The sequence below is a fragment of the Malania oleifera genome, chromosome 13 (assembly GCF_029873635.1).
Source record: "Malania oleifera isolate guangnan ecotype guangnan chromosome 13, ASM2987363v1, whole genome shotgun sequence".
NCBI classification, from domain to species: domain Eukaryota; kingdom Viridiplantae; phylum Streptophyta; class Magnoliopsida; order Santalales; family Ximeniaceae; genus Malania; species Malania oleifera.
In genome coordinates, this window is record NC_080429.1 from 12697231 (window position 1) to 12712203 (window position 14973).

The following is a 14973-nucleotide window of genomic DNA, read 5'->3' on the forward strand; positions in this document are numbered from 1 at the left end:
AAGCTCGGGTATAGAGCGTGAGAGTGTGTGAATTTAATTTTTAACCTAATCCCGCTATCCCCACATTTATTCACATGCTATAAACAATATGAAAACAAGATATCTACCATTAATACATATATTCAAAAGATAAGGAAACACAATATATGCAATTAATTTGTTTATTCAAAAAAAAAAATTTTGGAAACAAAAAATAAGGAAACAAAATATTTATGATTAGTATACACAATATCTATAATTAATATGCTTATTCACAATATCTAAAATTAATATGCTTTATTCAAAATATTTGGAAACAAAATATCTACAATTAATATTCACAAAATTAGGAAACAAAATATTTTTGACTAATTTTGGTTATTTACAAATTATGGAAGTAAAATATTTACAATTAATCAAAGTTTATTTACAAATTACAATATTTACAAAATAATGAGTAATTAAAAGATTTATTAAATTTAAACTTGGGATAATTTTCAATTGACTAATGGCTCGACTCTCTAAGTCCCCAGCGGAGTCGCCAAGCTGTCGCGACGTCCCGGGAGCGCGTGTGCCCCGGGCGGCGAAATTAGAAATCAATTTTAATATTTTCAGGAAAAATATGGTGTAGGAGTCGCCACTAACCTTTAGTGCGGTTAGAACACATGACTACTACCCCGTTAGGGGTAGAATCGGTCTACAATACCAGAGTTGGGGTCGGGAGTTCGGTTACGCGAGGGGAAGGTATGAGCACCCCCTACGCGCCCGTTCTTAAGAACGGTGCCTAATTAATTTAAAATTATCCCTAAGTTAATCTAATAAATCTTTACATTACTCCTTTTTATGAATTTATAAATACATAGGAAAATAAATAAATATATACATATATTCCCTCAGAGCTTAGGGTACGTGATGCCCAAAGGCTAATACCCCTTGCAATTAAATCATAGGGATTAACACACGAAAATACTTAACAAAAATACTATGAATACTAAATATTGTAATAAAATATAAACATAGAAAATAGTAAAAAAAAAAAAGTATATAATAATAATAATAATGCTAATAAATGGTAAGGACAATAATAATAATAATAGTAATAATGATGAACGAATGAATGAATGATGATAATAGGAGTAATACCAATAATATTAACAGTCATAATGATAAATACAATAGTGGTAATAATAATAAATAATATCAATAGTAATGATAATATAATGACCATATTATAAATAGTAGTGTTACATATAATGCACATATTTTATAACACTTTCCTTAAAACAAACACACGAATGTATGAACAATTAACTAAGGAAACAAATCAAATTTAGAATTAAAATATGTAAGCAAATGAAAATGGCAAGAAAATAATTGAATTCGTGGAAACAAGTTATTTCTAAAATTAATGCGTACGGAGACCAAAATTAATACACAATCTTGAATATGCAATTATTAAACATAAAATGAATGTAATAACCAAAAACCCTAAATACACACAACAATGAACACAACCTATTTAGATAAACACACCCATAACCCTAAATACGAATCACATGCTTAAATATGACCTAAAAAAAAAAACCTTAAATATTAAACGTATAACATGAATATGGTGCACTCAATAATATTCGGCAGTCAAAACTTATTACATTTAAATAACAGACAATAGAACTTTTACCTCCACAGTAAAACAAAATCCTACAATAATGAGAACGAACCGATTAGTATTTAAAATAATTACCACAAAAAAAAAAAAAATATCCAAACAAATACCACTGCAATAAAATGAAACCGTAAACACAATATTACAATTTTAACGTATATACAATAAAAAGGCCAAATGCGAATATTACCTACATACTACAATAAATAATATATTAATATACATAATCATACAATGAAGTATTAAACTTTAAACATTAAAACAAATCAGAATAAGAAAAGAAACAGAAAAATAAATAAGTAAACTAATAAATAAATAAATGAAAAACAAAAAGAAAAAAATATATAAAGAGTAAAACACAATACACGTGCACGTGTGTCTGTGTGTGTATAGCATGTATGGTGTGTGTGGCCGGACTGTGTTGATGTGCAGGGATGATAGGGGTTACTGGTGTGATGGCCGAACTGTGTTGATGCTTGCTGGAACGAAGGCTGGGCTGGAAGCTCTCGGGTTGGTGGAGAGTTGCTGGAGGAGGAGTTGCCGGAGAAGACTGGCCGAGGAGAGTTGGTCTGGCTTCTGCTATGGAGGCTCGGGAGAGGGAACAAGTTGCCGCTGCTGCTGTGTAGTTCTCGGATGGTTGCAGCGGCAGCAGTTGCAGACCCAGCGACAGTGATGGGGCTGTGAGTGGGCTCGGGGTTTGCTTGGGATTTGAGAGTGACAACGCTGGGAGGTTTCGCCGCCGGAACTCGCGGCTGGAGGGAGCTGCTGATGCTGGTTGGCCGCGAACACCGGCTAGGTTACCGGAGTTGATGACGGCGCAGGGGATAGATGACCGCGACGGCGATGAGGCTGTGTACTGTGGAGGCCGGAGATTGGTTGCCCAGAGTAGCCATGTTCTGGATCGCAGAGGGCTGCTGCTCCGTTGGCAACTGTTTGAATTTTCTGAGAAACCGTGAGGAGTTCACGGCGACGGCGGTGCTGCTGTGAGGGGGCGAATGAGGGTGAGTGGAGGTGATGCAAGAATGGAGGGATAGAACAGCGTGGTCTTCGAGCCTGGTGTGGCCAGAGGAGCAGCAGGGGTGGCCGGAAGATGGAGAAGAAGAAGAAGTTGCGGCGGCTGTGTGCGCGCTGTGCCCCCCTTTTAGCTCCGCGGCCGCTTGATCAATTTATAGGCAAAAGACTCCCCCAACCCTAGTATGTGTGCCGCCCATAATGATAATAATAATAATATAAATAATAAATGAAAATAATAATTAAAATTAGTGATATTATTAATAAAAAATAATAAAAATAGTAAATATAATAATAATACAACTAACAATAATAATAATAATAATAATAATAATAGTAATAAAGTAATAATAATATTATTAACAATAATAGTTAAAATAATAATAATAATAATAATAATGAAAATAATAGTGGTAAAAATAATAACGATAATAATAAAATAATAATAATATACTAATAATGATAATACAAATAATGATGTCGGAAAATAATTAGTAATAATAATAATTGTGAAAATAATTAATGACAAAAATAAATAAATAAATAAATAAATAATACAAATAATAATAAATAATGAATAATAATAATAATAATAATAATAATAATAATAAAGATGATAATAAAATAATAATAATAACAAAGACAAATAATAATAATAATAGTAAAATAATAATATTATTAAAGATAATAATGATAATAATAATAATAATAGTATTGGGCCTGGGTAAAAATGGGGTGTCTACAGTGGTCAATCTGCTGTCGAGGTGGTAAAACCCTCGGTAGCTGTTCCGGGATCACCTCCTTGAACTCTTCTAAAACTTCCTCAATCTCAAGTGGATATTTCCCTACCTCTACATCTTCTGAAACTATCGGTAGAACCACGAAAGAAGATTCTCCCCTTTTTATTCCCTTTTTGAATTGGATGGCTGAAAGCAACTTCCTCTCATCGAAATTGTTGTAAGCTGCGGGGACCGCACAAGGTGTACTTCCCATAATCACAAGACAATCCGCAGCTGGGATCGGCATTGAGCGTGTCACTTTAAGAAAATCCATCCCCAATACCACATCAAAGTCGTCAAGGGGTGCCACTGTGAAATCAATTGTTCCAGACCATGATCCCATCTGGCATGCCACTTTAGGTACCACCCCCACCATGGTTAACGCTGGAGAATTCACTGCTTTTATCTTGCCCACATCCTTATCTACTTGCAATTCTAACCGTCGAGTTTCAGAATCAGCAATGAAATTATGGGTAGCTCCTGTATCAATCATGGCCCTGATTTTCTTTCCATTCAAAAGTAGATCAACATACATTAGTCCCTTCTCCTGAGACTTGTTGTTAATTACTTGACGCTCTAATGCTCCCAAAAATCTCAATGCTCCCACCATATTCAGTTGTTCTTCTGGGGTTGCTGTCGGGATTTCGATTTCCTCTCGAAGGGCCTTTACAGCATTCAAAGCCTTACGATCAGGGCACTCCGCCACTCGATGTGGTCCCATGCAAAGAAAACAGGATATCGGTCGACGCTCTCCACCCCCTGTTTGTCCGCCCCTCCACTCCTTAACCATGGGCGCTCTTTTATCTTTCCAAGAATTATTTGTCTCCCTATCCCTTCCCCCATTTGTGGGCTTATACACTTTACTGGGCCTGGAATCATTATTGGCGGACGTAGGGAAATTTCGTTTCCCATAATTATTTGAACAATAATCCAACCGTTCGGCCGCAGCGAGAGCAGAAGAGAGATCACCAGCACCCTGCCGACGCAGTTCATTCCTTGGCCATGTCTTCAACCCCCGAAGAAAATGAATTAGTTTGTCTGATTCGGTCATGTCTATAATGTCCAACATCAAGGCTTGGTATTCTCGTACATAGCTTCTTATTGAGCCAGTCTGTTGCAATTCCATTACTTTGCACTTTGCTATGTACTCCACATTTTCGGGATAGAATTGAGTCTTCAAGGCCTGTTTCAACCCCTCCCATGTGTTGATAATACATCTATTGTGCTGGATGTCATTCCATTTAGTTCTCCACCACACTTTTGCATCCCCTACCAGGTATATCGTTGCCAGATTTACCCGATCCACTTCTCGATCCACTCCTGAGCACGTGAAGTAGCGCTCCATATCAAAGAAGAAATTATCCAACTCCTTGGCATCTCGCGTACCCCCAAAACTTTTAGCTTCTGGTACCTTAGATCGAAAACTCTCAATGGGATCTGCAACTGGCCTTCGGGCTAACTGTGCCACTACATCCACTTTCACAGTGATCTCTTGTAAATCCCTCTGGACTTGGACCACTACACTTCGTACATTGCCTATCTCCTTCAAATCTTCCTTCAAAACAGTAATGGACTCCTTAACATCTTCTGCAAGGAAATCAAAATTATCCGTTAGCTCCCGTAAGGAGGCCTCAAGCTTTATTGGCTCTCCCCTTTGGGACGAAAGAGATGGCAATATGCCCTCAATATGTTGCAGCCTACTCTCAAAGGCTTCCAACTACTCGATACTCTTCTGGAAGGACTCAAGCTCTCTTGGCCGTATCTCCAAGGATTTCACACATGGAATGAATTTTTCAAGTTCCTCCAGTCTCTCCACAACTTTTGATACCCCATAGAGAGATTCTCTAGGGTTTTCCTCAGCGGCCTCAAGCTCTGTTGGCACGCTTTTCTCTTTTATCAATGTTGCCACCAACCCTTGGAGTTCACCGCACGTTCTCTCCAGGGTCACAAGTTGTGTCTCAAGCGCCTCAAGGCGCTCCACTTTTCTTGACTTGTTTATCGTATTACCACTCATGGTGCTCGCACAAACTGTGCTCTGATACCAACTGTCACGGACCCCCAAAATGGGACTCAAGTAAGGGCCGTGTGGCACTTGTTGAGAGCTCTCCCTCGACAAGTCAGCCAAGTCTCACCCGTTCAAGCCTGCAATCACGAGCACCTGGTGAGTTTCAATACTCAAGAACACCAAGGAACAATAGGATATCACATGAGCAATATATTCTTATACACCGAATAAGACTATAACAATCAGAGACATCACAATCCAAGGCAACAAAACACCACAATAAAAGGGACTACTTATATTATTCAACAACAGGAGAATAATCATACAAACGATAACATAGATAATCATATATTCATTCCAAATCCCTGAAGAATACAATTCTAGCAGTATTTCACTCCCCCTTTTCCCCATTACATTGTCACACCCTAACACTTAGCTTATAATTTATTTTGTTTTCCATTTTCTTCAATGATGAAATATAAAAAATGTATTATACATAGATATACATATATTTTATTTCTTTAATATTTTTTAAGTTTCAAACATCGCCTTAGACTTTGAACTTTATATTTCTTACAGGAAATTTTAATAATAATTTTGAGATATGTGAGATACTTAAAGTTATAATACATATTCAACAATAATTTAAACGCGTAAAAATATCAAAGAAACTCATTAAAAGGTATTTTTAATTATTAAATAAGCGTAAAAGTAAATAATTATGCTTCTAAAGTAGTTATATAGGCTTTTAGTTAAAATGCGGCAAAAAGCAATACTAACATGCAATATTATAGGGAGAAAAAAAAAGAAAAGAATAAACACGCGCTAATTAAATAAAGAAAAACGAGAAAGAAAAAATAAGATATGAAGAAAAGAAACATAAGGAAAGAATTTAATTTAAATACATGTCACATCCAAACATAGACGTGTCCCACGTTGAAATGTAGATTCGCAATAAAATGAAATTAGAGAAAAAATAAAATCAAAATTAAAGTCTCAATATTCATATCAATAATTGATTGAGCCATAATCTTTTATTATTTTATCTAATTTATCAAATTATGAGTATGATTTGAGTTCGATGCAAATACAGATACGCAAACTTTTGAGGTCTATTTATAGGGACTTGTCTATTTATAGTCTTTCATTCACTACAAGACATGACCCAATAATTTTAAAGATGCAATAATAAAGTTGTAATATAATTTAAAATATTTTTTCTTATGTCATATTTTCGATTTTTAAATATTATTATTTTGATGATTGAGAACTTGAGGTGGTCGGAAGACTCGGAAGGTCATTGCCTTCTTTTATCGTTTTTGAAGTCAATTAAGTGCACTTGTCACAATTAACACCAGATAATCCAACGAACAAGATTAAAATATTTTTAATTAGAGAAGTTAGACAACAAGGCTCTCTAGTCTTGTATCTTGCAAATTAATTCAAGTTTAACTCTTCTTCTTTTCTTTTGTTATTTTCTATCTATTTTACATTCTTTAATTTACGCTCTACATTTTTTTTTTTGTCTTTTTATTCCCTTATACACATCTAATATGCTTGAATGAAAATTTTGCATTATTGATTACCAAAACATGAAAAAAAAAAAAAAAAAGAAGTTGGAAAGCCCTAATGTTAAGACACTATGCATGCAATTAGAACGGGGTCTAAATACCCAAAAAAAAAAAATCAATGTTATTTATCACAGTCTATGGTCATCATGGGCTCACATAGAGAGGAGAGAACAGAGCATAGGTCTCTCTCTCTATGTGTGTTTAAAATATATTTGGTACATAGGAATGGAACACAATCAAATTTTTCACTTTATTTTAGTATATTGCTCATTCAAATTTTCATTTTCTTCATTACTTCGCACATTCTATTCCACACCAAATATGTTTTTAATGTAATGTATAATAAATTAATCCGCCGTTTAGTTTGCAGAATGAGGCCAGGAATGGAATCGATTTCAAGAATGAAATGAAATTCCTACTTTTGGTTTATGGAATTACGACCAAAATCATATTCCCCCTAGAATACTTCCATCATTTGGGAGATTGCAATTTCTGCCCAAATGGACCAAAATTGTCCCGCATTCTATAACGTCATACTGACGTCACCCTACTACAATAATTTTAAAAAAATAATTAAAAAAATAGAAAATAAAACAGAGTGCCACGTGTCACCACTATTGTAGTGATCCTAAAAAAATTAAAATTAAATTTTAAAAATTAATTAATTAATTAATTAATTATTATCAAATTGAATTAATTAAATTAAGTTATATAATGGTTAAATATATATGCCTAAATGTATAAGGATCAAAGTATATGTGTGACATCACGAACCCGCCAAGTGGGGCTCGGGTGCCACGTGTTCCATTTACCTGTATCTGATACTATAACATCAATTATGCAGCAGAAAAAATAAACTAATATCCTTTATAACATATTAGAGTTATATATATATATATATATATATATATATATATATATATATCCAAAAAAAAAAAAGTATTCTCCAACATCCAGTATTCACAAATATATAACTCAGAAATCATAAATATAATACATCTCAAAAATATATCCAAAGTTATACCCACCCTCTCTCTCTCTCTCTCTCTCTCTCTCTCTCTCTCTCTCTCTCTCTCTCTCTCTAAACTGCTAGGCCAGCCCTGAGTTCACTGAGTTCGATCACGTGGAGGTCCTAAAAAAAAATGAAATTCATATTGGGTGAGGCACATCTCAGTAAGACAGAATAGATTAATACCAGTGTGTGACTATCATGAGGTTTGTATACAAAATAAAATCATCATTTACAAATTATTCCACAATTATGAAATCATTTTTTGTCCCTACTCACACACGTGCAGAAATCATAAATATAATACAGCTTAAAAATATATCCGAAGTTATACCCTCTCTCTCTCTCTCTCTCTCCAAACTGCTAGGCCAACCCCGAGCTCACTGAGCTTAATCACGCAGAGGTCCTCAAAAAAAGATGAAATTTATATCGGGTGAGACACATCTCAATAAGACAGAATAGATTAATGCCAGTGTGTGGCTATTATGAGGTTTTTGTACAAAATATAATCATCATTTACAAATTAATCCACAATTATGAAATCATTATCTGTCCCTACTCACACACATGCAGCACATTTCATTAACGAGAGTTTCCCAAGGATTGGGGTTATTACCCGCCCATACAAGTAGCACCCCTCTACTCTGATACCTTATGCAACCGGGTATGGCTACAACTAATGCTCATCATGGCACTTACCTTACTCAGTAATCCCTCAGGTAGATCATTTGTCTCGTATTCACACACATTCACACAATTATTTATCAGTGAAGGTTCCCGAAAATAGAGAAGATTACCCACTCATATAAGTGGTTTCCCTCTCTCCTAATACATTATGCAACACAGTATGGTTACATCTGATATCTATCAAGCACTCGCCTTTCTCAGCAAGCCCTCAGGCGAAGAGTTTACCTTGTCCCAAATACATATAATGCTACAATATATAATATATTTATTTTTTACTCTGTATATGTTATCTCCGTAATACTTATCTCTTCATGATCTCAATTCTCACATTTCTCAGCATTTCACATCACATGATCTCATTTCACATTTCTCATCTTCTGTCTTCACATACTCAGTGTTCACAAATAATTCACATACACTGTTATATAATATTCACTGGTTAAATCAACAATTATGCATTTAGAACTCACTGCCAGATGGATAAACACTGTCATGCTTCCCCCCATGACGGGTTGTGCGGCTCGTAGGCTGCACTTAACCTTAATCGGCCCACCGGAGTTAAATCAATTACAACCTCTTTAGTCTATAAGTCAGATTGGTTGTTCTCATACTGGTCTAAACTCCAGGGGGACTCTACCCTTCTCAGTCCAATTGACCATCTCGTCTCCACACTCTCTCTAAGACGTGTGGGTACACTAAGCTCTCCTGAAAAATGCGCAACAGTACTGTGCATACAACAGTCCACCGAAGTTCTCAAACCATAACTTGCAATTTAACATTCACATTTAGCTCTATTTTAAACAATCACACATAATATATATTTTCAACACATTTCAGTATTTCCAACATCTCATAAATATATCATAATTCAACACAGTATATTCACTTTACTCATGTCACACGATTGAATAGTATACATAATTATATCATTTGAAATAATAAGTCAACTCATGTTCATCATTTGTTTTGCTGAAAATACGATTTGATTCCAAGTTGTACAGACCACTAACACTTCAAGTTGCTCTGACTATCTCAGAAGGTTTTGGCATTTATAGTTCTCAAATATGAGAGGTCTCATCCATGTTATTTTGATTGTTTTACAGGCATGTGGCATTAGTCCCCAAATCTAAGCAGTCATTTTTTTCTAAAATTATGAGTTACTCTCATGGTTCATGGTATGCTTTCCAAACCTATGGCAGTAATCTTTTCTATAAATTAGGACACTTTATATCTTACTCTATAAGTTTGTTGAGTTGACCTGTAATTTCATACATCTTTGTAAATCCATACATTTTTCTTTTGTAAGGGTTTTGTTATATTAAAACCGGTTCAAAATTTGTGTCTTTTGTCTTTATAGATTTGTTACTAAAAGATAACGAGGGACTAGTCTTCTTGTCATCTTAAGTAGCAAACCTATAAAGAGTGGTAACATGGTTTTTAATTATAGAAATTAAGGAAAATAATAAAAAAAAAATCAGAAAAATAGGGAAAATTTTGGAAAAATATTTTTGAAATTAGGAAAAATATTTTGAGTTATTTTGACTTGAAATAAAAATAAAATGGAAAAATAAAATATCAAAAAATGAAAAAAAAAAACCTTTAAAAATTCTAGAAAATTTTGAAAAATGCTAAAAATATTCATAAAAATTCTGCAAAGATTTTTAAAAATCTTGGAATAATTTTAAAGATTCTTTTTTATCAGTTTCTCAATTTTTGAGTGTGTGCATTCCAATGATTTCAAAAAGGGTAAAGAGGTATTTCAGACCTCACTTGTATTAGTTCTGAGGGGTTTATCTATTACGATTTCCTCGTTTGCATGTCTTATTAGACATTCCTAATCACATTTTGATTTTGACTTTATTTTTTAATTTTATTTCTTTCTTTATTTATTTTATTTATTTATTTATTTTATTTTTATTTATTTATTTATTTATTTATTTATTTAAAGACCATTAGCGTCTATTTAAGGATAATTCATGACTAATTAGGTACCGTTCTATGAACGGGTGTGTAAGGGGTGCTAGTATCTTTTTCTTGCATAATTAAACTCCTGATCTCAATTATGGTAAAACAAACTGAAACTACTGGTTCCTTGACCTAAGAATAATTTAGAGACCAATCAATGTGTAGTAATTAGGTGATCTAACTACACCGAGATAAATAACAGGTTAGTGACGACTTCATTTAAATTACAATATTGTTATTCATCGTCACTCCGAGCCCACCTCCGGGACGTTGCGAAAGCATAACACAATCAATAGTACCTAAAGTTGCATAAGAATGCCACAATCAATAGTACGTAAAAGAGTAATACAATTCTCTGAAACCCATGCCTCTTAAAGCTACTAATCCCAAATATGAGCACAAGCATGACTCGAAGATGACAAAGATGGAGCGAGGCCAAGTTTATAAACTCAAGGGCTGGGGCAATATCTTGAAGCTTAAAAAAGGGATTGGCATTGGAATTTCATGTTGATGGGGATAACTGTGCAATTTTCTTTAGTTGAATAACATGGGAATATTATGTAATTATAGGGTTTTAGATGGGTTTAATAAAAAATTATGTTAGAAAAAGTATAGAATGTAACATTTGGGCGTATGAATTTTGAGTTTTGAATTTGAAATTTTTGTAAATTTGAACAGAACTCAGTATAATTTTACTTTTTGTACATATAAAAATGAGAATGCTTATTGGTTGATTAATGAAGATTATGTAATGTAAAAAAATATTAACTGATAAGTAAATAGAATTAATGTGTACACAACTAATTAAATATCAAAATATGTGACTAACAAATAATCATGACTATAACTCTTTTACGGTCTCTTTTTTCAAATTCTACAATATTTCAATAAATCATAAATTTTGATAAATAAAAAAAAGGTTTACTATACTTTATTTTCTCCACATTAATTTATAATAAATCATATTGTGATCAAGAACTAATGTTACAAAAATATAGAAAATAAATTTAGCAATATATGTTGTAATTAAGAACAAAATGATAAAATATAAAAATCAATCAATTATTTAAAAAATAACAAGAATACATTAATCTCTAATAGGCACTGTGTCTGTCCAACCATTAATCTCTAATATTAGAAAGCGAATTTTCAAGCTTGTTCTAGCTTTCTAAATACTGAGAACGCTTTTATAAATTCTTCATAATTACTTTTTTAACCAAACTAAAATGAGTGCTAATTCTTGCTTCTTCTTTTTTTCAAAATTTAAAAAAATATGGAGTTGTGCAATCTGAGCGCAACAGACATCCACGACTAGATTGGAATGCGCATATATGTTAGATACTACAATATTATAGCTACTCTCTTAATCAAGTTAATCACTCTGCTTAAAGTGTTAATCCAGACTTCTGCCTGATTCATTTCTTTATTTCCTAAATTGTCATATATATATATATATATATATATATATATATATACACACACAATGCGTTAGATGGTTCATTTTTTTTCAACAAAAAATCGAGTCACTCGTTTTCTTACTTACCTTCCTACAAGCACAGGATTAGATGCACAATATGCTAGCTAGACCTAGATTACAAAAATAGGACTGATAATTTTATTCCTATTTCGTATGTCCTATTTATTCTATTTCAAGGTTAATTTGAGCTTAAAAATTTTCAAACATAAATCTTTCTTTTCATATGAAAAAAAGTTTGTCTTTTAATTACATTAGAAGTGTGCATGCATACGTTTATGTTTTAGCCTATACTTTTTATGTGTTCTCTTTATTCTTTATTCTTTTGATTTGTTATTTCTTGTGTTCATGACCCTTGGATCGAAGTAGCTAGGGTGTGTTTGGCTGCACTAATGTTAAAGCACCATTTTTTCTTTTTATAATTTTTACAAGCCAAAGCAGCCTTAATAAGCTAGATACGGTGCATGTGTTAGTGAAGTTAGCTGCAGGTTCCCAAGGTTGATGATAAGATATTTATTAATTTAATTTATTTGTGCATGTGAGGCAGCTAAGTGGCGTGTGCATGGAAATAAGCACCTTAAAAAGCCGAAATCCCATTTTCCCAAAGATGTTTTGTTTTTTTAAAAAGGCAGAAAAAGTTGTATTCGTCATTCTCACTGAACCAACGGGCAACAGACATGCAGATAGATCACTAGATTCTGCCCTTCCCAACGTATACAATTTTATATTTACCCTTAAGCTTAAGGGTAGACATGTCACCAACAGACAAAATCAGCAGTCCCCCTCTGTCCCCTTCCCAATCTCTCCTTCAATTCCTTCTGCCCAAACTGCTTTTTCAGAAAGGGGAAGACAACTCACCACCCAGTTTGGGAAATCTGCAAACGTGCCTTTCCTTAAATGGACTATACGTCCTTTTTGGTATGGTCGTAGCATTAATTCCCGAATCTCAATTTCAGCTCATGACTGACACCCCCCCACCTCCTCCTCTCATTCTCATGCATGCTCTGCTTCCTCTTTGCTTTATTCTGCCTATAAAACCACTTATGCCTTCAAATGCCCATTGCACCACCAACTAGCTAGCTTAGCTCTACTACTATAACCCCCATCTCCTCTCTCTCTCTCTCTCTCTCTCTCTCTCTGATCGGTATGGCAAGGATGGGGGGGCCACTTAGTGTTGAGAGGGTGGTGGGAGACGTAGTGGACATTTTCACTCCGAGTGTGGAAATGAATGTAACTTACGACTCCAACAAGCAGGTGTCCAATGGCATCATGCTCAAGCCTCTCAACACTGTTTCTAAGCCTCGTGTCGAAGTTGGTGGTAGTGACATGAGGGCTTCCTATACACTGGTAAGCTTTGCTACTCGATCACTACGTATATTGTTATCATCAATATACGTAGTGATTTTTCCACAATTGAAAATCATTTTTAAGCTCCCAAAATTGTTGTTAGCATCGAAGTTATGGATTTTGAGTTGCATAATATCTACTGTAGTATATATTAATGTCAATGTTTTTGGACTGTCTTGTGTGTTTGAAGATCATGACAGACCCAGATGCTCCAAACCCTAGCGATCCATCCCTCAGAGAACATCTCCACTGGTCCGTATAATGAAACCCCCATTACTTACTCATTGACATTTCCATACATGTGTTAATAAGATGTGTGTATGTGGGTGTACGCGTGTGTGTGTGTGTGTATATATTTAAGGACTCAAAAAAGTATAAACTTGCATATATTGTGTTCTCAGGATTGTCACGGACATTCCCGGTACGACTGATGCATCCTTCGGTGAGTTTCTACGCGCTGCTCAACCAAAAGACTTAGTTAAAGAAAGAACCTATAAATTCCCTCTTTTTCTCTTTCCTTGTCCTTTGAGTTAGAAAAGATTATAGACATGAATCAAGATTATATGCATTTGGAGTCGTGATGAGTCATTCAAAACACTATCCTTGCAGCTTTGCTTTTTGTTGTTGAACAATTTCATTCTAAGAAAAACTATCTTCACAAACTAAGTTGATTTAAATTCCTTAACTAATTAATTAAAATATATACATGCAGGAAGAGAAATTGTGGGCTACGAGAGCCCAAACCCAGTCATTGGAATCCACAGGTATGCGTTTGTATTATTCAAACAAAGGGGGAGACAAACAGTGACGGCTACCCCATCTTCAAGAGACCTTTTCAACACAAGAAGGTTCTCCGAAGAAAATGGATTAGGGCTTCCAGTGGCTGCAGTGTACTTCAATGCCCAGAAGGAGGCTTTTCCAAGAAGAAGAGCTACCTAGCCAGCTATGCAATATCCATTTTTCCCAAAACAATATATATTTACACCTACAAAGTACCAACTTGTGGGTGGACACATTTTCTGCCCCTAGGGCTGGCCTACGCTTTTCACTTGCATGCCTTTTCTGCTCTGCCAAACTTGGTTTTAATTTTAATATCATAATTATGATTCCAATTTTTTGTACGCCAAACAAGGGAGAACCAAGATTTTCACTTTCGGAACTATGCAGAGATCACTATATATGTATCTGCATATATATATATACACTTATCATATGAAAGAAAAGAGTTATATGGAGGACAGAAAAAACTGTACCCAGAAAGAAGGTACTTGACATTATGGTTTGGTTTGTTGAATGGACTGGGTGACAACAAAATGCAATGAAAATTTTAATGGAGACAATGGGAAAAAAAATTAATGATAAATTCAAGAATTTTGTATGACTATTCAATTCCTGTGCACCGAACATGCAATTAGACTCAACATATATGCAACAAGAAAAATGCTGTCCTATTATTGTAGTCTTGGAAGACTGCAGATGG

General features: G+C 34.4%; 1 protein-coding gene across 1 annotated transcript; it reads left to right on the forward strand.

Annotated features, from left to right (window-relative positions):
- The first annotated feature begins 13208 nt into the window (after positions 1-13208).
- LOC131145478 (CEN-like protein 1) lies at positions 13209-14754 on the forward strand. Its single transcript, XM_058094568.1, has 4 exons — positions 13209-13493; positions 13684-13745; positions 13895-13935; positions 14206-14754. The coding sequence occupies exons 1-4, from the start codon at positions 13293-13295 to the stop codon at positions 14430-14432; spliced, it is 531 nt and encodes a 176-aa protein (XP_057950551.1). The 5' UTR covers positions 13209-13292; the 3' UTR covers positions 14433-14754.
- The last annotated feature ends 219 nt before the right edge of the window (positions 14755-14973 follow it).

What these genes read in the sequence shown, in the direction of transcription:
- LOC131145478 (XM_058094568.1), top strand. Translation starts at nt 13,293, where the DNA reads ATGGCAAGGATGGGGGGGCCACTTAGTGTTGAGAGGGTGGTGGGAGAC. An exon ending in TGAGGGCTTCCTATACACTG is followed by an intron (nt 13,494 to 13,683) that starts GTAAGCTTTGCT and finishes GTGTGTTTGAAG; the next exon opens with ATCATGACAGACCCAGATGC. An exon ending in CTCAGAGAACATCTCCACTG is followed by an intron (nt 13,746 to 13,894) that starts GTCCGTATAATG and finishes TTGTGTTCTCAG; the next exon opens with GATTGTCACGGACATTCCCG.